General features: G+C 45.2%; 1 protein-coding gene across 1 annotated transcript in view; it reads left to right on the forward strand.

The window, feature by feature from the left end:
* The window catches only part of Cachd1 (cache domain containing 1), a 234,953-nt gene that overhangs the window by 155,302 nt on the left and 55,955 nt on the right, over positions 1-23,696 (forward strand). Inside the window, exons 5-7 of the mRNA XM_075945092.1 lie at positions 17,956-18,082; positions 20,749-20,893; positions 21,636-21,852. Coding sequence (XP_075801207.1) covers positions 17,956-18,082; positions 20,749-20,893; positions 21,636-21,852 — 489 coding nt within the window. The remainder of the gene's footprint in view (positions 1-17,955; positions 18,083-20,748; positions 20,894-21,635; positions 21,853-23,696) is intronic.

Raw genomic sequence — 23,696 nt, forward strand, 5'->3', positions numbered from 1 at the left:
ACATTCTGAACGTTTTGAAAACACTGACTAACGTTCCCCTTCTCAGACTTCTTAGATGCTCCGCCTTCCTCTGAGCTGGGTGGGAGCCTTTGGCCCTCATCTTCAGCCCCTTCTTCCTGGGACCTGTGAGCTCCAGCCTTAGCGAATTCATAAGTCTTTAAGCCTTTCAGCCCCTTCAGTCTGCATCACTCCTCGGTGCTTTTGTTCGTGATACTAGTTCTGCCCACAAGACAAGGTGTGCCCTCTGTCATATGTAAAACAGCCCTTGGTTCTGAAGGACCCGCTTCTTTGCCGCCTCGTGTGCCACTCCTGGATGCGTGAGGTCTGTGTAGCTGTAGATGTTTGGTTTCCCAGGAAGCCAACTGGAGGTAGACAGGAGCAGCTGATGAGGAAAGAAGGGACGCAGAATTGTGGTGTGTGGGAAGGTAGGCTTCTTTATAGTCACAGCAGTGACTTTTGCCAACCCCAGGGCACCTTGGAAGTCAGGGAGCCCTTTCAAAATTCCGTGGCTTCAGTTGCCACTTTTTGTTATGGCTTCGCTCTAATGCTTGTTCTTACTATAAAATATGAAGTTGTTATGATGGACATCTCCCTGGCTGTTCTTTGTGTATCCTAGGACCCAGTGCAATACCTTCTTTCCTATAACAGATACACAAATTAATCCTTGCTCAATGGAAGGAGCCAGATTTATCTGTGTCCTTGTTTCCTCATCTTTATAGTAGGAATCATAGTTACTTTTCTATTGCTATAAAGGGACACCATGACCAAGGCAGTTTATAGAAGTATTAATTGGGGTTTGATTCCAGTTTCAGAGGGTGAATCCATAGTTATTATGACAGGCAGGCATGACACTGGACCAATAGTTAAGAGCTTACATCCTGGCAACAGGCAGAGAGAGAGGGAGAAGGAGACTGGCTTGACTTTTTGAATCTCAAATCCCACCCCCAACTCCTCCTCCCACAAGGCCACACCTCCTATACCTTCCTAAACAGTGCACCAACTGGTAACCAAACATTCAAATATATGAGCCTATGGGAGGTCATTCTTATTCAACTGCCATGGTGGGATAACCAAGGCTTTTGAAAAACCTCAATAGAAAAAGACTATGATTTCCTGTCAGATAGCACTGGTCTCCAGGACTTACCAGAGAATCTGCACAGAGAAGTGTCCCCACTATCTATATAAAAGTGACCCAAATTACACAGACAAGTAACCGCCTTCACAAAATGTACTCGAAACAATACATTGTTTCTTTATCTTACTCTTAGTACAGATCCCATTCAGTAGACAACAGTCCAGAGAGGTCGGCTCCTGTAACTGAAATAGCAAGTGACGAACCATTGTATCCCAGCTAATGGCCTTCCTGCCCTAGAATGTCTATGTTGAGATGTTTCTCCCTCTCTCCCCGTGGCCTGACTTTTGAAATTCCTTGCGTGTAAAACCAAGCCTGTGATCTCCCTACTTGTCCTAGTTTCTGTGGTCTGTTTTTCAAAACTCAGCTAAGAGCAGCTTCCTTGCCTAAGCCTGAGATCCAGAAATAGCCTCAGCCCCCACCTCTCCCTGCCCCTTTGTAAAGACTTCTCCTGGGTGACAGTTTTATGTTAGGTACAGTACTAGACATCCAAGTTTGTGGCCTCAGAACTCACATTCTCGTGTCTGTGTTAATATTGTTGTTGGGAAAGAGGACAGGAGAAAAACCAGCAGTCAAGAACAAAGGCTGGGGCATGTGATCCAGGACCCAGCTCTGACCAGTGTCTTAAAAGATAACAGGAATTATCCAGGTGATGGTGAACAGCGCATGGCACCTTCTGGAAGCTAAAACATGTGCAGCCAAGATGTCTCATTGTTTCTGGGGTTGGCTGAGCCATATTTTAATAGATTATATGAGAAGAGTTTGGGTTAAGATTATTATTATTAATAATAATTAATTTAACTCTGAAGCCAAGCAACTCACAGACTTAAGTAGGGGAAGATGGGAGCTTTGTGAAAAATATTAAGAAAAAGCTAGGTCTAGGCAATTAAACTGACCTTGGAAAGAACTGGGCCGTGCTGGAAGATAAACAGACTCAGCAGAGGGTTGCTTGACTGAGGAAAGTAGAATCCAGGACAACAGAAGACACAGGAAGGTCCCACTAATTCTAACTAGTGAGTGTATTTTGTTGTTGTTGTTGTTGTTTGCTGGGTTTTTTTTAGGGTTTTTTTTTTAAGGTAATCAGTCTAGGAAAACTAAGGAACCAGATGAGATAACAGAGTATAATGTTGAATTTTTTCCCCAAGAATAGCTAACCCCTAGAGTCACCAAGAGGTAGTTTGTTTGAAACAAACACTAACTGTTGTGAGCTCCCCAACCCTACGGATTCAGAACATTGGCATGGTAAAGGTTGGGACCCTGGAGGCTTCAGGGATTGACTGTGGCAGTCAACCAGACTTGAGAACTGTGTTTCTGTTGCTCCCCTGTTATTACTCCTATGAATGCATGGAGAACACCCCGACTTTGGGTCCCTTGGGGAGTCCATAAGGAAGAAGAATAGACATTACTGATTTTGGACTGACCCCCCCCCCCCAAGTCTTATTATAGTTCTCCAAGTCTCAGATGTGTTGAGGACAGACTGTTCTGTGGTTGTTGTTTCTTTCATTATATGGTTAACTATAAAAAAATCCCAAACTTGAAACAGAATCAGGTTTGCGTATAGAGCTAAAATATCTGGGAGGAGAGAGGGAAGGATCACAGAGTTGCACGCTTGCCAGCCAACATTAATTGACCTTTAGTTAGAATGATCTGTGGAGTGGCAAGATTGTTGGGCTCCATGGTCAGAGTTCAAGACTGAAGTCACCCTTCACTTCCTGAACCATTCTGCTATAAATGAATGTAAAGAAATCTGTTTAGTCAACCTCAATATTCTGTCTCTTTCTAGAATTATATACTTGGAACTTTAACTTCTCTATGTTTTGTTTTATGGAATGATAAATAAAACCTAGCTGAGGTTATTGGATGAACAAACTTAGGTATCTTATGCAAAAGAATTACTAAGTACCCGTACAGGGCCAGGCACTTAATCTTCTTACCCCTGGGTCCCTGGACATAGACCATGCAGAGTACATAGTCAAACAGTGCTCGGGTGTCAGGAGTGGGAGCTGAGAGGTATGATTGGGGTTAATGACAAGGCCAGAAGCTTTGTTTGGAGTCTGTTTTCTATTTGGCAGGCTATGGGAAGTAGGTGCTTGGTGTATTTGACTGGGTGGTATTGAATAAGTATCAGAAAACCTGTTGTTCTTTAGGTGGAGACAAGCTTGTCACTAGGTGTACTTTCTTTTTATACTTCTCGCTTTTGGGTCGTATCATTAAAAGACAAAAGTTAACAGCCTAACGCGAGTGGTTTGTAATCCATGTCCTTTCTAACCCATTGAACACTGATTAGGGCAGGGTTGGTTTTGCTTTAGCTGCAGAGACTGATGGTAGAAGACCCAGTCAAATATGAAAAATGTAGTTGAGGACCAGAGAATCTGGGGCCCTCCATGTTACAGTGATTTCTAGAACGTTACTGCTGTGTATGCTGGTGACCCTTGAGACTCGGTAAATGGGAAATAAGGAACACATGAAAAGGGAAAGGTGCAATTTTTCACTGCTTATCTGACAATAGTTTATATGCTGTGATTTAAGACGGTGCGGAGGTGCACACCTCTAATCCCAGCACTCAGGAGGCAGAGGCAGGCTGATCTCTGTGAGTTGGAGGCCAGCCTGATCTACAGACTGAGTTCAAGAACAGGCAGAGCTGCATAATAGAGAGACCCTGTCTCAAAAGGCCAAAACAGAAGAACAAACCATTGGCTATTTCAAAATGGTTTTTCTTTGCTTAGAATTGCATAGACCTCTATAGAAGCAAGACACCAACTTTGTAGGAGTCCTTGCACAGCCAGTGACAGAGTCAATAGTTTCCCACAAGACGTGTTTCTATTTTATGATCTTTTTTGTTTGCATTTGTAGTACAGAAATAAATCAAGTTGTTTCTGCATTCACGGTCTATACCGGGTAGGATGTCTTGGGCAAGGATGTGCTAGCACAGGGAGGGCTGGAGACCCCACCCAGGGTGCATCTCACCACTGAGCCCTCTCACTTGTGTTCGCGCGACTGCAAGCAGAAAAGCTGCCCTTCGTGTGACTCACATGAGCAAGATTCAGTGACTGTTTGAAAGGCAGGAGGGAGGGAAGAAAGTAAGGAGACTGACTAGTAAATCCACTGATCAGAACTCGACTCCTAGATTTCAGAACTGGGTGACCGGTAAAGCCATCTCACCTGCCACTGATTTAATTTTCTCCTCAGAAAAGGACATTGCTTTGTTCTGACTACAAATGTTTAGAACGTTGTCCAACCCAGAATTGTATTTTTTATCCTCTCTCTCTTGTCACTGATTGTCACTTGGAGATGGACTAACAGATGCCACATCTTATCAGTCTTCTATTATGAGCTTTCAACTGGTTAATTTTTAGAAGCATTCTTTTTTGATCTTCTCAGAGATGCCGTAATCTCTTGTCAACCTAAATGAAGACCAATACTAATTTAGGAAGCAATGCAAACCCTGATGTGTTCCTGCCCATATATGTCACTATTCAGAATGTGTTTCATTTTTTTGTTTGTTTAGTTTTCTCAGCTTGATGCAAGCTAGAGGTTAGAACCATTCTGGGAAGGCGCATGGGGGGTAGGGGAGAACTACTTCTCTAAGAGTAACCTGTAGGCAAGCCTGAGGCACTTTCTTGATAGAGATTGATCCGGAAGGGTCCAGCCCACTGTGGGTGGTGCCACCCTTGGCTGGATAGTCCTGGGTGCTACAAGAAAGCAGGCTGAGCAAGCCAGGGAGAGCAAGCCAGGAAGCAGCATTCCTTCTGGTTCTGCTTCAGGTCCTGCCTGCAAGTTTCTGCTTTGGCTTGACTCAGGAATGTGCTGTGATCTTTGTATGTAACACAAAGAAACCCTTTCCTGCGCAGGTCTTTACCCCCACAGCTATAGGACAAAACAAACTAGTGTAGAAGTGCACTTTCATAATAGTAGTCCCTGAAGGAATCAGAACATATTTTGTCTTAGAGTCGGGACTTCTAATCTGTTGTTCTCACACACCCTATCCCCACTAAAGACACTCTTGGATAGAAGTATGGCATTCGTGAGTCTGGAGGTCAAGTCAACTTTATTTTTATTGGCTTCTAATTTAATATTACATTGAAGTCCAGCTTTGTTTGTCATACTGGTGAATTAACAGTCACCAAAGAAATCCTGGGTTGATGAAGATGGATTATGGAAAGCATTGGGCTGTGGTAACCTACTTTGTTACTGTAGCTAATACTCAAGACAGGCCCAATAGAAAAAAAAAAATATTTTGTTTTGGTTCACAGTGCTGGCCTTCCCTCAGCAAAGTCCTAAAGCAGCACAGGGTGACGCATGACAAGGGACAGGAGCACTTGTCTGTGTCTGTGTCTGCTAGTGTCTCTTCCCTCTCCTCTTTACACAGCCACCAATATTCCGTCATAGTGCTCTCCCCTAAGGATCTGAGCTAATCCCAGTTACCTCCGAAGGCTCCACTCTTGAACCCCGTAGTCGGGTTGAATTTCCGTCTTCACGTGGCACGATGGGGATTGAATTTCTACACATGAACTCTGGGGAGAGTTACTCACACTGTCATGCGGGGCAGAGGCTATTGTAAAGAGGCACTCCTGCCCCCCTTTTGACTCGAAGACTATTGAAGCAATAGGCCCCAAGAAATTGAATTTTCCCCGGTAATCTCATGCTGGGCTCCTGGTGTCAGCCAGAACGAGAGTTTGTCTCCTGGAACAAGATACCACACAGCACCAACAACTGATCTGACAGTTTGCTGAAGAGCTGAATCCAGATGAAGACGATGCAGGCCCACACCTGGACAAGGACTGCTTAACCGTGCACATCCCTTGCCTTCCATTTAAACCTAAATGTTCTGTTAGGATCTGGAAGGTGAGCCATGAACCGGGGACAGTCACTGGCTTCTCTGTTCCTCTTCCCATAGGACCACACTGAGACTCCTATTCTGTCTTTTGCTAATTCTATGTTATTTAATTTGTCTATTTGCGGTAGAGTGACTAAACCTAGTTTATTACAGCCATCAGAGCCTAGACTTTGACCTTAACTATGCTAACAAAACTGCCTCCAAGTTGTAACAAAGACCTACTACTAAACCCTTCTTAATCATGAGTAAAGAAGAGTCTCCGATGCTCTGAGCCTGTGTTTTGAAAACTGTCTCATTGGTATAGACATGTGAATTTCTGTCTACCTTGAAGGTGACTGTCCAACCCTGAACTTATAATTTTTATTTTAGAAATGTAATTTTTATTATTTTTTATACATCTGAGTGTTTGCCTGCATATTTGTCTCTGTAGCATATTTGTTCAGGGCTCTCAGAGGCCAGAAGAAGGTGCCGAGTCCTCGAGACTGGAGTTAGAGTTGTAGGCAGCCCCGTGAGTGCTGGGAATTGAACCCAGGTTCTGAAAGAGTAACAGAAATATCTCTCCAGCTCCTCCCAGAAGTTCCCAACACACAGTCCAGGGCAACATTAAAAGACAAAAGACAACAATGTTAGGAGTAAGTATAACTAGTACTTGCCTCCTGCTCTTCTCCAGGGCTTCATCCAAACGCTTCTGTTAGGCTTGGTCCCTGCTCTTCCAGGCTTGGGGTATTACTTCCGTAATTACTTTATTTCTTGATGAGATGGGAATACACTTCCTCACGTGAGACCACAGCCTGCAATGGCTCCCACAGTCTAACAGCTGGGGTTGAGTTGTCTCCATCTTGCTCATCTAAATATTTTAATTAGCTATTTTCATCTGGCTGGTGCAGTGTCCACGGATCCTGATGGAAAGTAAAAATCCGAATCTCCCCTTTTTCATTTCTCCCCATTTTCTACATACTTTTTGAAAACTAGCTGGAATTCATTTTTTTTTAATTTATTCACTTATTTTATTTATTTTTGGTGACAGGCTCTCACCCTGTAGCCCTGCCTGTCCCGGACCATGTAGACATCTGCTTACTTCTGCCTCCCCAGGGCTAGTGTTATAGTTATGTGCCATCACCCCCAACTATAAATTTGTTCTTTTGTAAGTTCACAGTCTCCAGCTTACCGTGGTCCAACTTGCTGGCTCTTGACTGTATGGTGGTACAGAAAGGCTCTCCATTCTGAAGAAATCATACCTTGAACTTTAAATTGGTGTCTTTCCCTGTGCTGTGGATATGTAGAATAAAGCATGATACTGGGCCGCAGGGGCGGGCAGATGCTCCGTCAGCTGACGCGCCCGAGAGCACAGAGTCCACATGCTGTAGAGTGTACTGTATTGCCAGGGTCTTCACATTCCATCTCGTTTCCATGCGGTGCATATCTGTGATATTTTCAACACTTTATTGTAAGACGAGCTTTATCTTGATTTCGCCCGACAATAAGTTAAGACAAGTGTTCGAAGTACATTCAAGCTAGGCTAAACTTTATTGTAGGTCACGAATGGACTTTTAGTTTAGGATATTTTCACAAACGTTCGTGGCACGTTTGTGAGCTAACCCGATTGTAAGTCGAGCACCGGGATTTCCCTCCTGTTGACCATCATGATTTGTCTCTTTCCTCTTTGGGTTTCTCAAGGGAATTTGTGAACACCTTTTCCAAATCCATCACTTTGCAGTTGAAAAAGCTGGAATCTCACAAGGGACAGAAGTGAGGCACTTAGCCAAGCCACAGATTACATATTCTAGCCATGTTTACTTTTAAAAAAAAAAAGGAAAAAAAGCTGGCTCAAGGTAAGCTCTGGGAATGTGACAGTCTGACAGACAAACTGTTCTGGTGTCACTCACAGCTCTTCCGAGTGGGCAAATGTTAAAAGACCAGCTATAAAAATGACGCACAAAATATTATCAGGTTTTGCTGAGAAACACAATGTTGGCTGTGAGGCTATTGATTGGAGGTCATCCAGGAATAACCGCTGAGAAGTTGAAATTTAAAGCAAAATTTGGAGGGTAAGGAAGAGCTGACTGGCTGGCTGGAGGCCTGTTATCCAGAGCTAAGGATGACCTTGGAAGAGGGCAATGCGGGTCTGTGGGAGTGAAAGCATCGGCTCTTGACGGACAGTGCAGCTCCGGGAAGGCAGGAGGAGGCTGGAGAGAAGGGAGGGCCAGGCTAGCTGGGGCCTTGCAGAGTTTGGATTTAACAAAAGCTACAAGACAGCCAGGTGTGTTGTAGATCTCAGAAAGATGTTTTTGGAGACTCCCTGGAGAAGAATTTTAAGGTCAGATGACTTGCCAGACTTAAAAGATCCTGAGGTTCCTCATTCTGCATCCGTTCTGTGGTAGCTAAGTCTTAGAAGAAGTAAGTGCCAGCATGAACTAAGTAGGAGTACAGCAGAGGGCTGGGCCCATGTCCAAACAGCTTTCTTAGTCTTCCCCAAGTTAGTGATATAGGAAGGAGTTAAGGCTCACATCACTAACCTGTGGTAAACCCCAGAAGGATTACAATCTGTCTACTGAATAGCTTCTCAGTCATGTAAAAACTCCCTGTCTTAACTACTCTCAGTATTGTCTAGCGTTGCCTAGAGCCATTTGTGCTGCGGTTGTTTATCAAGCTCTCCCAGGCCACAGCTCAAGTCTGTGCCATCTTCCAGCTAAGCCAGCCTGTGGGTCAGTGATAAACACAGGGACTTCGGCTTCCAGCTAGTACATGTCAGCTGTAACAGTTCAATGGTTGGTTTCTTCTTGTCTTTCTTCTTATATCAGTTATAAAATCATTTTTCTCATGCCCCGTCAATTTATTTACATCCTACATTTTCCAACAAGTGCAACTTAGTATTTTAAGAAAGACCTCGCATGTATGTATTTCTTCTGCCTCTAGAGTCATACCCAGCATGAGTGCTAATTCATGCATGCTTCCTTTAGCTTCGCCTATCTTTACTTCTCTTTGTTTGTTTTATTTTTAAGTCTCTCTCTGTGTGTGTGTGTGTGTGTGTGTGTGTGTGTGTGTGTGTGTGTGTGAGAGAGAGAGAGAGAGAGAGAGAGAGAGAGAGAGAGAGAGAGAGAGAGAGAGAGAGAGAGAGAGAGAGCGCGCAGAGGTGCCATCAGAGTCCAGAATACCACATCCCGTGGAGCTATCATTACAGGCAGTTGTGAGCCACCAAAGTGTATGCTGGGAACCCAACTCAGGTCTTTTGGGGGAAACAGGACATGCTCTTCTCTGAGTCATCTCTCCAGCCCCTGTTTTAATTTGTTTTATTTTTGTGATTGTGTCACTGTGTAGCCCAGGCTAGCCTAGAGCTCAGGTTCTTATTGCCTCCACTTCCCACATGCCAAGGTCAATCTTGTAGTTCTTGATTTACACAAGTGCTGTGGTGTCCCGGAAAGAGCAAAGGTTTTAAACCCAAGTATTTTCCAGATCAAGTAACAATCTTAACCATGGATCCTGAGTCAATTAATGTTGCCTCCGTAAGATGGTGATAAAAGTCATGCTCGCAGGTTGATGATAGAAACTGGCACACAATCTGGGAAACTTCTGGATGAAGTGCCAAGCCTTTCACTGTTCTGTCAGCACAATGGCTTGGCTGAAGTGTAATTGGCATCCAATAAATCTCGTGTTCAATGTATATATCTGACATGACTAAGCACCCCCACCCCCTAAAGTTAGCCCAGGAATAGGCTTTTAATCTCGCCATTTACCTGTCCGTTTCTAATTTGTAGTTTTTGCATTTAGTTTGCTTGTTTCTTTTGGGGCTTTTTGTTTGCTTGTTGTCGACAAAACTTTTTTCTCTTGTTTTTGAGATTCAATGTAATTTCATCATTTCTCCTATGCCTCCAAACCCTCCCATGTACTCCTGCTTGCGCTCTTCCAGAGTCATGGCCTCTTTTTTAAAAAACTTTTTTTGTGCTGGCAGAGAGAGAGAGAGAGAGAGAGAGAGAGAGAGAGAGAGAGAGAGAGAGAGAGAGAGAGAATTCCTAAATATAACTGCTCAGTCTGAAACTCTGAATATGACTTGTATTTATGCTGCCAGGGCCGACCATTTGGTATTAGATAACAATTTGATGAGCTCTTCCCAAGGAAGACGATTTTTCCCACTCTCAGCCTTCATGAGTCACCTGTACTCCTTGATGTAGTCTGGAGGCTGTGTGGGCTTTCCTCTGCCCACTTAGCATGTCTGTCTCTTGTTGTTCTTGTTCGGCTCATGTTTAAGCAGGCATGATGGTGAGACTTCATGGGTGTAGCTTCTGATAATACTAGGAGACACAGTCTCACAGCAGACTCCCTAACCCTCAGGCTCTTACACTCTTTCTGCTCTTCTTCCAAAATGTTCCCTGAGCCTTAGATGTGATAGTATTCTCAAGGTGTATCCATTAGGAGTGTGTTCCACAACCCTGCATTTTGATTGGTTGTGCTTTTCTGTAGTGGTCTCCATCTGTTGCAGAGACATTTCCTTGATGAAGGTCGATTACGCTTATCTTTGAGTATAAGAGGAACGTTTAGAAAGTAGTTGGAGATGGTGCCGGCTTAAGAGATTGCTGTAGGTCTCCTCGAGATCCATGGCTTCACTAGCCCTGATTAATTAACCAGGTTTCTAGTTCCAGGCATGGTTTCTCTCTTGTTAATTGTCCTTGTCTTCAGGACAATTTGAGAGCTGCTGGTTACTGCTATGGTATGTATGCCACTACTGCATCCTAAGGGACACAGGGCCACGCTGTCGTCGGCGCTGTGATTTGTCAGTGTCTTAGCTGAGTGGGATTGTTGGTTGCTTCTCTCCCTTGGAAGTTGTATTGCCCATCTGGTACCATGAGAGCTAGTCCTCAGAAAAGAGGCATTCGTTCCAGCTCACAGCCCTCTGGTTTGCATGATATCTTCAGCAATAGAAACTTACTTTCTACTTCTGAGGGTGTCTTACTTAAGGTTACTATTACTGAGATAAAACAACCATGGCCAAAGCAAACTGGGGAGGAGGAAAGGGTTTATTTGACTTATACTTCCATATCGCTGTTTATCATCTAAGGAAGTCAGGACAGGAACTCAAACAGGGCAGGAACCTAGAGGCAGGGGCTAATGCAGAGGCCATGGATTACTGCTTACTGTCTTTCTCACAGTGGATTACTCTGTGTGCTTTCTTATAGATCCCAGAACCTCTAACCCAGGGGCCTCCCCCACTAATCACTCATTAAGAAAATTCCTTTCAGCCAGATCTTATGGAGGCATTTTCTCAGTTGAGGTGCCCTCCTTTCAGGTAACTCTAGCTTGTGTCAAGTTGACATAAAACTGGCCAGCCCAGGGGATAACCAAGAGCAACCCCCATAGGCTTTATATTTGGAGATTCTCTTAGATAGCCCTGACCAAAACTCAAAAGAGGGCTTCTCATGCCCATTATTGGTTTTTCTTAGGGGGTCTTTGAGGAAATACTTTCAACCCAGATGAGAGATTTTTCTTTAAACTCTATATGTGTATTTGCACAGAAAACTACATATATTTTGGGTTGTTTATTTATTTTTAAGACATAGTTAACAGTATGAGGTGGTGTTATTTGCAGACTTTCTCAACAAAGCAGTCGTGCATGGAGGGAGGGAGTCGCTGACTTTGTAAAGCCTATTTAAGATGGCCAATGCTTCCATACTGATTTAGTCAGACTATTTCATTTATTTTGGCTTTAGCATTAGGAGAGAGTGAGCTTTTAGAATTTATGCAACAGATGTGTAGATCACATCAACCTGTGTGCTACAGGGAGTTCTCAGAGAACATGCGCCTGAATGTGGATGGAATGGGGGGCCAGCCCTCCAAGATCTTAGGTCTAGGGATCTGGAGTCTGCAGTTTACCTTAACCATGTGTCAAGAGGACTGCCCCTTCCCCCAATCCCAGGACTTTCACAGCACACTGTATCTTCAAGTTTGGCTACCAACTTCAGTGAGGAATATTGATTTTTTTGCTGTGTGTGTGTGTGTGTGTGTGTGTGTGTGTGTGTGTGTGTGTGTGTGTATGTGTGTGTGTGTATGTGTGTGTGTGTATGTGTGTGTGTGTGTTAGGTTTCTGGAGTGATATAGACAGATACAAACATACCTGTTAATGGTTTGGAGCCAAATACCATGCATCCTGGGCCAATAGTTTGCACCCAGCTTTTTCCTGAACATTTTCCAACACCCTTGAAGAAAGAAAGAAGTGTGTGTGTGTGTGTGTGTGTGTGTGTGTGTGTGTGTGTGTGTGTGTGTGTGTGTATGTTATGGCCCTGTGTTGAGTTAGGCACCACCTCAAGTGGCCAGAGCATGTAACTGATATCAGAATGGTGGAAAGCCCCTCTGGGTTGCCTCCACAGTTAGTAAGGCTCTCTTCGCCTCTGCGTCTAGGCCAGAGAGGGGCCTGCTTGGCCCTAGATGCTCTGTCTTGATGGATGACTCCTAGGACCTGGGGGTCTCATTACCTTCATATTCATCTTCCGCTGCTAGTGCCAGATAATGGATGAAATTTAATCTTATGCCAGAGGACTCCCAAGAAGGGGAATTTGAGACTCCTTGCCTGCTGCAGTCAGTTCAAGAATGATGGTGAGGATCCAGAATGATCTTTTGTGGTGAGACTAAATGGATCACGCACTGTATGACTTCTGATTTATTTTTAAAACATTCCCGGTCCTATTGGCTCCCTTTTAATAGTTTCCTAGAGCCTGTTTATTGTTACAGATGTTACTTTTAAATGAGGTCATCGAGCTTTCCTTTACTTCCAAAGGCAGTGTTTGCCTTTTTATTGCAAGGGTTGGCAGGGCTTGCCTGGAGAACAGTGCAAATATGAGATCAAGGTTAAGGCTTCAGACCCCAGGAGACAAGAAGAGAAGAGGCCCTTCTGTGTCTGCACACACACCACATCAGCCTGACACCACCAGAGAGCATGCTCACTCCATCCCGGATGTGACCTTAACAAGGGCAAATTGCCTGGCAGGAGGCAGGAGACAGACGTCACGATCTCAGATTGGCTTGAGTCACGCGCCCTTCTCTTTCAGAGGAAAACCTCAGGCTGTCGCAAAAGCTCTCTAAGCCCATTTCCTCATGTGCCTTAGAGATAATAACTTTCATTGCTTGGATTTGGGGGCCTGCCTTATGGCTCTTCAGCAAGTATGTAGAAGTGATGGAGGAATGAAAAGATGGTAATTGCTATGTATCGGCGTGAATAAACGCAGGCAAATATTAAAGAATATATACAAATTTAATGATTAAATTAAACTTACAGAACCGAGGTTCCCACGTAGCACAGGAGGTAGGAAAGAAAGGGAGGAGCCGCCTCCCGCGCGCCCATTTATCAGTACGCATTCTCCCGAGGTAAACCCGCCCCCTACAGGGGGCTGGCTTAACCCTACATTGCTAAAACTATACATGTCTGGAAATGCATCAAATCCTGCAATGGTATATTTTGCATGGCTTTGGGGAAGAACCACCGACACCAATTTCTGTAGATATTCTTTCCTTGGCTCACGTCCACACTTGATCAAGTACATGCCAGTGGCTGCCTTCCTGCTATGTTAGCAGAAGTAAGTAGTTTTATCCAATGGTATGATCTGAAAGGCCAGAATTTCTCCTATGTGTCCTTCAGCAGAAGTTTGACATCTCTGTTCCAAACTGGAAAAGCAGTGCTGGTACTGGGAGGTGGTCCTTCATAGCATGGGAAAGTAGAACAGGCTTGTGCAGGAATTTTAACACTTCTCCTGCGTGTCTGTGGGTTTCTGCCGTTCTGGTTTAATTCCAATACCTGAAATCCTGTGCATGTTAAGGTTGACTTGCTGAAGTTGGAATTAAAGGGCAAAAATTTATCAGCACGGAGCTTGTGTTGGGCAACCCCTGCTTCATGTTGTTAGACTGGAACCTTATTTTCCTTTACATAAAAATGGTCCTAGTATCCCTGGGCATGTATTCCTGGGAGGAGGCTAGCTGGCCAGCAGCACTGTGTGGCTTTTTAAAAGCACAATCACATGTTGTCCCATCAACGGTCATCAAAAGTGGATTTCAGAGTCAAATGAGAAGTTGACTGACTGACGCCGTGATCCTCCCTTTGTGTTTTGAGTGCTTCCAGTGACAGTTGGGAACAGCTCTGATGCCAGACGGCACGCCAGGAAGAAAGATGCAACGGACATTTTAACACTGATTGTGTATTTTAATTGCTGTCTTGTTTGTTAACTCAGTCCTCGGAGAACATACTGCCAGTGGCAGGAGGATGTATGCAAAATAGATAAAACTCCAAGCATGATAAGCCTCACTCAGAAAGAGTGATTTTAAAAGCCAAATAGATTTTACCCTGGGTTCTACTTTGCTCGTTGCAACCACAGACGGTATGTGCTTACGTACTCTACCGTAGGCACAGGTCATGTGTGCTTATATAATCACCCTGTGCACAGATGATATGCCCTTATGTACTCTACCTTGTGCACAGATGATACACGCTTATATGATTACCATATGCACAGATGATATGTGCTTATATACTCTCCCTTATGCATAGATGATACGTGCTTATATAATTACCCTGTGCACAGGTATATGCTTATATACTGATTCCTGTGATACATTGGAGAGCCTTTGGCTTCCTGTCTTTCTAAGTCACCATTTGCAAGGTGATGATACTCCACTGCTCTCACGTCCCCATCCTTCCACACAGGTTGCATCTTGGGATACCATTGTAAGCCAGCCCAAATGCAAAGATCTCCTGTGGTGTGTGCAGGACACCTTGCATTACATGTGGTAGATAGGAGGTACTCCCATCCGGTGCCTGTTGCCAGCTCCATCTCATAACCTGGTAGATCTTCCCTATCTTTGGATAGCACCCCAAAACCTCATCTAAGCTGCTCGTCAGATATTGTGCTGATTAGTTAGTAAAGGGTTCAGTGTATACTTCTCATCTCCCGCAACAACTTTGTCCAAGGCAAAGCACAGATTGGTTCCTTTGATCTCTTGTCTTCCATTCCGCCAAGCAATTCCATTCTCCTGACAGGCCAAGAACAAACGGAGAAGAACTGATCAAAGTCTAGTGGCCATCAGGAGCATAGATACAACAGGCACTTGAGAACCGAAGCAAGAGCGTCCTGTGTCAGATAGGAATTCAGTCCAGCCAGCATATTGAAGCATCCTGGCAAGTCAGCCACAGGGCTGAGTGCTAAAGAGACAGAGCAGATCAGCAACTTGCCTTCTCCATGAAGCTCTGGAAGAAGGCAAGCCTCCGTGTGGTTGCCTTGTTATACTTTTAGACTGCCCCCCCACACACACTGTCCTGCCGGTCTTCACAGATCCATTTGAGAATGTTCATAGTCCTTGATAGTAAACATGGCATTCAAGCATAATATTATTATTCCCTCACCCTTCTGTGTTTGATACTGAATTGTTGACTGGCAAGTCCGAGAGTTGGAAGAGCTGTGTGTGAGACACCTTTCTACCTGCCAGGTGTGGCTTTACATAGGTTCAGGAAATACTCAGGAGATGCTGTGTATTCATGACTCCAGGCTCAGGAGGGGTGAGGCCACCTTACTGCTGGTCTGCACTGGAAATGGTAACTGGAGGGAAAAGCCAGAGTTGTGCTTACACACATAGGTACAGTGTGGTAGTAAAAACAAAATGTGCTGGACTTACGAAAGTGCTGTGAACCATCCGTTAGCTCACTTCCTCATTTGCAGCGTGGAAATTAGACCACAGGTTCTGTTTGATCATGCCCTTGTTAAAGGCAATACCCTGGGAACTCTGAGCTCCTGAAGCCGTGACGCCGCCCATTGTTGTCGCGGCCACATCTCAACTAGAGAAACAAATCCTTCTCTGGGCCACGTGGGCATTCAGAGCAGTGTGGACTCGGAGCTGTGTGTGTGCCGGATAGATAACACCTCAGGTTTCCTGCTCTCTCCCTTTTCCCACGCTTCTCCCTCCATTGCCCTGCTTTGAGCTCTGCTTCCCTCTCTCATTCTGCTGGCAGATTGGTACCTACAGCAAGATGGGGTTTTGCTCATCTTGAGGGCTGCTCCAGCGCCTGAAGCCGTGATTTATGCATAGCTAAATGTGTAGTGGAGTTTTGAGTTGTTGTGGAAGAGACTGAAAAGGCCCAGTGGCTCCAAAAAGGGAGGGGCTTCTGGTTGTGAGAAGAGCAGAACACTTCTGGAAGGTACACATTGTGATGCACTCTGGTAATCCCAGCCTTTAGGAACTGAGGCCCTGGGGGCGAGGGGGGGGGGGAGTTTGAGGACAGCCTGAACTATGTGGTGAATTTGATGACAGCCTAGATTTCTTAGCAGGATCTTGCCCAAAATAAGAGCTAGAAGATCTAGAAGATAGATCAGTGAAAAATGCACTTGGCTGTATTAAAAAAACAAAAACCCATGAGGACTGGAGGCAGAATCCCCAGAGCCCACAATACCCCGAACACATGAACCTATAATCCTGGTGTGAAGAGAGGTGAATTGGAACCCCTGGGAGCTCTCAGACCAGCTAGCCTGGTGTACACAGTGGCAAACAGACAGGGAACCTTGTTTCAAAACAAGACAGAAGGCAAGGACCAAGACCCAAGGTTGTTTTCTGACATCTACACAGGCGCCCTGGCATGTGGGCATAATATATCATATACATGTACATGCACACTCACAAACCCACACATTGATAATATATCATATACATGGACATGCACACTCACAAACCCACAGATTGATAATATATCATATACATGGACATGCACACTCACAAACCCACACATTGATAATATATCATATACATGGACATGCACACTCACAAACCCACAGATTGATTTTTTTTTTTGAGTCAGGGTTTCTCTGAAGTCCTGGCTGCACAGGAACTCTTTCTATAGACTGGGCTAGCCTTGAACTCAAGAGATTTGCCTGCCTCTGCTTTCTGAGTGCTGGTATTAAAGGTGTGCACCACCATGGCCTGGCATCCACAGATGGATTTTAAAAAGTAGAACAAAATTTGAAAATTCAAGAGGTTGTGAGGCGGGGTGTACACAGGTGGGTAGCACTGGGGCTGAGGGAATGCCAGGTCTGATCCATGACACAGCTGTGCAGGAAGTCAGCGAGTAGAGCATGATGTAAGCACAGCAGCCATGACACCAAGGTCTCTGTCCCAACTGTTTTTTCTTTTTAAAGAAGACTTATTTATTATGTAGACAGTGTTGTGTCTGCACATATGCCTGCAGGCCAGAAGAGGGCACCAGATCTCACTATAGATGGTTGTGAGCCACCATGTGATTGCTGGGAATTGAACTCAGGACCTCCGAAAGAGCAGTCAGTGCTCTTAACCATCTCTCTAGCCCCAACTGGGGTTTTTGGTCTCATGGCCTAAGCATATTTCTCAACTCCAAAGCAAGAATAGTAATATCACCCACATGCTAGGTTCTTGTGAATGAGACGTCATAAAGTAAAAGCGAGCCTCTGTGTCAGCTCTGGAGATGTGGGATCCATTTTCCCATTCACTGAGTAACAGAGTTCCTCAAGGATACGGTTCTGGCCCTTCGAATCCCATCTGTGCTGTTTCCATTACTGTGAAGTGAGGCTCGTGGAGGCAAAGTCAACATCAGAGACCTAGTCCCTAGAGACAAGGTCTGTTACCAGCATCCATAGTTAGAGAATGGACCTCACGCCAGCGAGTGTACACTAGCCCAACACGGACCAGCCCCATGAGCAGAAAGATTAGTGCAAATGAATCCTTTGTGCTGGAGACATAACCCAGGACATAGAATGTCACCCTACCATGTGAAGAATAATGGCTTTCCGTGACCGAAATGTCACGTTTCCTATTCGCAGGATGTTTTTTTAAGGGGCAGAAGGAATACTTTTTGCAGAAAATTTACAACCTTCTATCTGGTGGGATTTCTTCATGCTACAAGCAATTTATGCAAAACAGATGCCTGAAGAGCCGTGCATGCACACACCTGTGGGCTCTGTGGTGATATTTCCTTTTCTTCCTCTTCCAGTGCTTGCCGACAACCTGAAATCCAACCCTGGAATCAAGTGGCAGTATTTCAGCTCAGAAGAAGGAATTTTCACTGTCTTCCCAGCACACAAGTTCCGGTGTAAGGGCAGCTATGAGCACCGCAGTCGGTATGCTGACTTCCTTCCAAGGTCATTTGTTGCTGGTGACAATCTGCATGTGGGGTGGGCTGGGACTCGGGGTCGAGAGGTCTTGCCCGATCTCGGCACGACCCCGGATTTCAATGTCAGCAGTGAATTGCACACTCGGGTCTGCCCCAAGCAGTTCAGAAACTTTTCCTTGCTTGGAAGTAATGTTTGTCTTTGATACCTATAGATGTGCCTGCACTAGGGGAGGGCAGTGGGAAAGCCCAGAGCTTTCCAATGCTCCCTATCACAGCAGCCAAAGCTGTGATTGCTTGCTGCACTGGCTGTTCTGTGCTATGAACATCTTTGTGGAAATAGACATGAGCCCACCTCCTCCACAGCTCTACCTTAGAGCATAACGTTGCTCTTTGTGGCTGACTTTCCTCCCTGAGATAATGGGTTTGGTTTTACACTTTTGAAGTGTACAGGCACATTTCAGCTACTGCAAGCTATAAGGCTGTTCGCAAAGCTTTGGATTTTAAAGGCCACTATTGCCTTTCTCGCACCAAAAGGACTTGGTAGCCAGTGGGAAAGGAGCGGTGAAATCATTTGTAAAACAAGGCTCATCATTTACAGAAGCCCCTAGTCAAAGATGTACCTCCTCTGAGCCCCAGCAGGTTCCCTTCTGCGGAGTCTGGTGCTCAGAGCCTGGAGGAAGTGGGAGATACCCATTCTCCATGACATTCTCAAAACAATGCCATAGTATCCCTTTATCCGTCTTTCAAATTGTATCCAGAACTTTTCCCAAGGGGGAAGAGGAAGGAAGAAAATTGTTACTATTTGTATGGGGTTTTTTTTGTTTCTGTTTTTCCACATCCTCTTCCTAGAGACTCTGCTACAGTTACAATGCCATGGAGACTGGACCAGAAATCTTGACTTTGGTATCTAGTTCATTGGTTCTCAACCTTCCTAATAATGCTGGACCCTTTAATATTGTTCCTTAGGTTGTGGTGACCTGCCCCCCAGCTATAAAACTATTTTTGTTGCTACTTAAGAACTGTAATTTTGCTACTGTTTTGAATTGTAATGCAAATATCTTGGCTTCCAATGGGCTTAGGTGACCCCTTTGAAAGGGTCAATCAACCCTCCCCCCTCAAAAGGCTCGTGATCCACAGGTGGAGAACCACTGGACTCATTGGGGAAGCCAAGACTGGCATTTGCCCCTAAGGAAACCCAGCTCGTAGGAGGGAGGGTGGGGCCTCATCACTATTCAACCTTCGCCCACAAGTTCCAGCTCGAGCCTACCTATCATCAAGCTGCCGCTTTGGCTGCCTGACCGTTTTTCCCTCCTCAGAGGTTGCCAGCTCTGCCTCTTAACTTGTCTTAACTAGTTGCCATTGCAAACTCTCTACAACCCACTGAAGACTCCAGTGGGTTTCAGAGCACAGCACCGTGAGAAAGGACCAGTCAGGCTCTCGGGTTGCTTCCCCGTCTACCTAGTAATTCACAGGGCTGTTTATACGTCCAGTTTTTAAGATAAAGCTGCAGGGCTTTTAAAATGGGTGAATTCAGTTAGAATGAAGCTGGTACATCATTTTAAGAAAAATCCTCTCCCCTAGTTAGAACATGCATGCGTGTGCGTATGCGCACACACACACACACACACACACACACACACGAGGAACATTTGACCTTGTGTCAGTATAGGGCTGGGCAGGAGTCCCTACTGTTCTATTCCCAGTTCATCCTGAGGCTGCCTCTCCTGGGTTTCTTTCTTCTCGTTTCTCTGCTGGCTTGGTGATTCTGACCGGTGACCTGCTAAAGTAGTCTCCGTACAAGGGTTTTGACTTGCCAACAACTAGTGTTCTTAATTTGTGCCCAGGCTTTTGTGACTCACTGGTAGCTCACAGTTCACAGAAAAGTCTCGTGTTAGAGGTGTCAACAAAGGACGGGATTCTCTGGAGGCCGATTTGCTTTAAGTCACCCCTAATTTGTTCCAGGTTGAAAATGAATAGAGCGCTCATTAAACCCCTTCTTCCAGCCCCTCCTGATGCACGCAGGGGCGGAGGCCGCTTTGATCAGAGGTGATTCTTTTCCTCCATGGTCTCTGCAGCTCCCCCTCTTTCTTCACGTTGGCAAACAAGCACCTGGCGGGAAGAATGGCTGGTGCAGGTTTAGACAAATTTTCATGGCATGGTTTGAAACGCTCAGCTGCCAAGCCTTTCGTGATTGGGTGGTTTGAGTTGCTAAGACAGAGAGGAAAGAGGGTCTCTTAACCAGGGGTGTATGTATGGAAAGAGAAAGGGGAGCCTACCACCCAGAACTGCCCAGCACACGCCCAGGTCACTAGCTTTCTTACTGTTAGTAAAACGCTGTGTGTGTGTGTGTGTGTGTGTGTGTGTGTGTGTGTGTGTGTGTGTCTGCCTGCGTGTCTGCAAAACAGAAGCCAACACTGGCAAGTGGGCCTTGTTCTCCCTTTGGGCCAAGTCTTTATAGTAAGTGGAGAGTTTGGCCCTGCAGAAGTGAGTTGGGACTTTGTAGTGTGTGGAAGAAGTCAGCCTCTCAGGAGATGCACTCTCATCTCTAAAGTCGTAATTTCACAGTCCTGTTCTTTTCAGTGACCCCCCCCCCCATCTGAACTCTCACTCCAACCTGCCCTGCCCCCATCTGTAGCGCTCACAGCTGTGTTAAGACCCTTTTCCTTTCTCTAGGCCCATCTACGTCTCTACGGTCCGACCACAGTCCAAGCACATAGTCGTGATCCTGGACCATGGGGCCTCAGTCACGGACACCCAGCTCCAGATTGCCAAGGATGCTGCTCAGGTCATCCTCCGAGCCATTGATGAACACGATAAGGTGACTGTTATCCCGCAGTCCCTGGGGGGCATGAAACCTTTCTTGAGTGTTTGCAACACTTATTTTTTATTTTGTTTTATTATGTTCAGTGTGATTCGTCATAGTGACATCTCAGTCATCAGCGGACCAGATAGCACCAGTGTTCCCAGACAATTATCATGTAGCCTGAATGTTTTGACTTTTCCATCACCAGAGACTTTTTCCTATTGACCTCATTGCTGAAAATACACAGAGACCACACCCAACCTCTACGCTGCTCTCCAGTTTGAAAACCCAAGATGGGTAGTTTTTGCCAACATGCTTTTCTGCGTGAATTTAGGGATGCTTTCGTTGTTGATTTGTTTCCGTTATGCCGACACTGTTCGGCTACTTCAATTTGGTTCAAAGGCCAAATTTTTGGGTTCTCTCCTTTACAAATTCCTTTCAAATTTGACAGGCTGATAACGTCAGACGTTTGTTTTTAAACTCAGAACCTGTTCTACAGGCCTTCTTCCTAGTTAAGCTCTCCTGTTACCTAAACATCCAAGCCTAGTCCCTGTGGCTGAGGCAGGAAGACTATTTGAACTCGAAGTTTGAGGTCAACCTTAATAACGTGAGGAAGACTTTGCCTCAAAAAGGAAGGAAGGAAGGAAGGAAGGAAGGAAGGAAGGAAGGAAGGAAGGAAGGAAGGAGGGAAGGAAGGGAATCTTTAAATGGTAGAAGAAATTGAGTGTTTTGGTTTTTGTTTTTTCCTGTCCTCCAGATTTCTGTGTTGACTGTGGCAGACACCGTCAGGACCTGTTCACTGGACCAGTGCTATAAGACTTACCTGTCCCCAGCCACCAGTGAGACAAAAAGGAAAATGTCCACCTTTGTTAGCAGTGTCAAGCCCTCTGACAGCCCGACCCAGCATGCAGTGGGGTTCCGCAGGGCGTTCCAGCTGATTCGGAGCACCAGCAATAACACTCGGTTCCAAGCAAGTAAGTGCGTTTCTGAGAGACGGCCACAGTGATGTGCTGTGCACCGAGTTCAGAACTAGAGGGGAAACTTTCCAGTTGATCCCAGATAAAATTATCATCTGCTATCTTCACAGCATCTCCATAATGCGATGGTCTCATCTTTTCCATTTTACCATGGTCAGTCTGTGGGACTTCTAGACTCCCGGGGCCTCCTCCTCCTACCCCTTTATTAAGAACACATCCTCACTTATTTCCCCAGGGAATACCCACATCCTCTTTAATGTTAATTGTTGGCTTTGCCTCTCTGAGGGCTTGGGGCAGTTCTGTGCTGGTGCGCATGGGCTCTGGGGGAGCCACAGGGATTCTTGCCTGGATCCTCTCTTTCCTGACCAGCTGTCACTTAGATATGCATACCCTTCCCATGTACAAAGGTACTCTAATTTAATTTCTGTGTATTAGAGGAAAATTTGGAATGCGGATACATGCTAAAAGAAGGGAAGGGGTAGTTGAAATAGGACTCTGTTTTAAAGCGTCTCAAAGGAGTCTTCTATTTCTCCTTTTATAATTGAAAATCTGTAGCCGTTTTTCTTCATTTAAAAATTTAGTGCATCCTGTTTTGAGTTGGGTTTTGTGTTCTTTCTTTTTTCTTCTTCTTCTTCTTCTTGAGATAAGGTTTCACTATGTCGCCCAGCCTGGCCTCCAGCTCTCTTATCCTCTTGCCTCTGCTTCCAGAGTGCTGGTATAACCCAGTTTAATATACACTATTAAAATAAATTTAAAGAATATATTTTAAGCTGTTCTGTGTGTCTAATCTAAAGATTTAAAGTCAGACTGTGCTGAAAAGTCTTGTGCCTGCACGCTGGCTGATGAAGTAACTGTCGCAAGCATAGCTGGTGTTGGGAGATAGCATATTGGTTTTGCCTTTATTTGCTTAAAACTTATAAGGTTAGTAGTTAAAATATTTTATTTATCTTATTGGAGATAGGGTCTCACGTAGCCTCAAGATGTAGCCGAGGGCCGCCACATGCACTTCAGAAACAATGTACATTTATGATCTCACCATTTCCCTGGGTCACTATAGCTTAGCTAGGTCTTCTGTTCAGAGCCTCATGAGGTGGAAACTCCCTGTAACCAGGGCTGTAGGCTCAACTGAGGTTCCCAGTTCTCTTGTGAGCGCGTGACTTTAGTGGGAGATTCCATTTCCTTCTGAGTCTAAAACTAGGATCACTTTGCTTCTTGAAGGCCTATGAGGAAATGTCTCTTCTACTTCAGGTCCCTGGTATTGGGACCCTAAATACTGTCTTCTCACGGACTCAGAATCATGCCCCATTTTCATTTAATCAAGTTGCTCTTAACCAGTTTTATCTTCAAGATTCACCCTCTCTCTGTCGGGTCACGGGAGCGACCTGCTGCTGTCTTCCAGTGTTAGACCTAAGTTACAGCTTAGGCCCAAGCACAGATGGGGAAATGAAGGACAATGGATACTCTGAGCGCGCCTTCTCAGAATCTTGCCTACCAGCAAGAGCAAGCACCAGCCACACACAGGCCAATATTATGGACTTAGTGTTCAGCCGTCCACACATAGTTCCATGAGGCTAGTGGTCAGTGCTTACCTCCTGAGACAGGGAGTGCCAGTTAGTTCTTGTCAACTTTGCATAAACTAGTATTATCTAGGAAGAGGGAGCCTCATTTAAGGAATTATCACCATCAGATTGACCTGTTCATGTCAGTAGGGCATTTTCTTGATTAATAATTGATAAAGCCAGCTCTCTGGAGGGGAAGTCCTCACCCTTGGGGTAGGATCAAAGCAAGTAGAACAAGCCAGCCAGTAAGCCATGTTCCGCCATGACTTTACTTCCTGCCTG

Source organism: Microtus pennsylvanicus, chromosome 13, assembly GCF_037038515.1.
Source record: "Microtus pennsylvanicus isolate mMicPen1 chromosome 13, mMicPen1.hap1, whole genome shotgun sequence".
NCBI lineage: Eukaryota > Metazoa > Chordata > Mammalia > Rodentia > Cricetidae > Microtus > Microtus pennsylvanicus.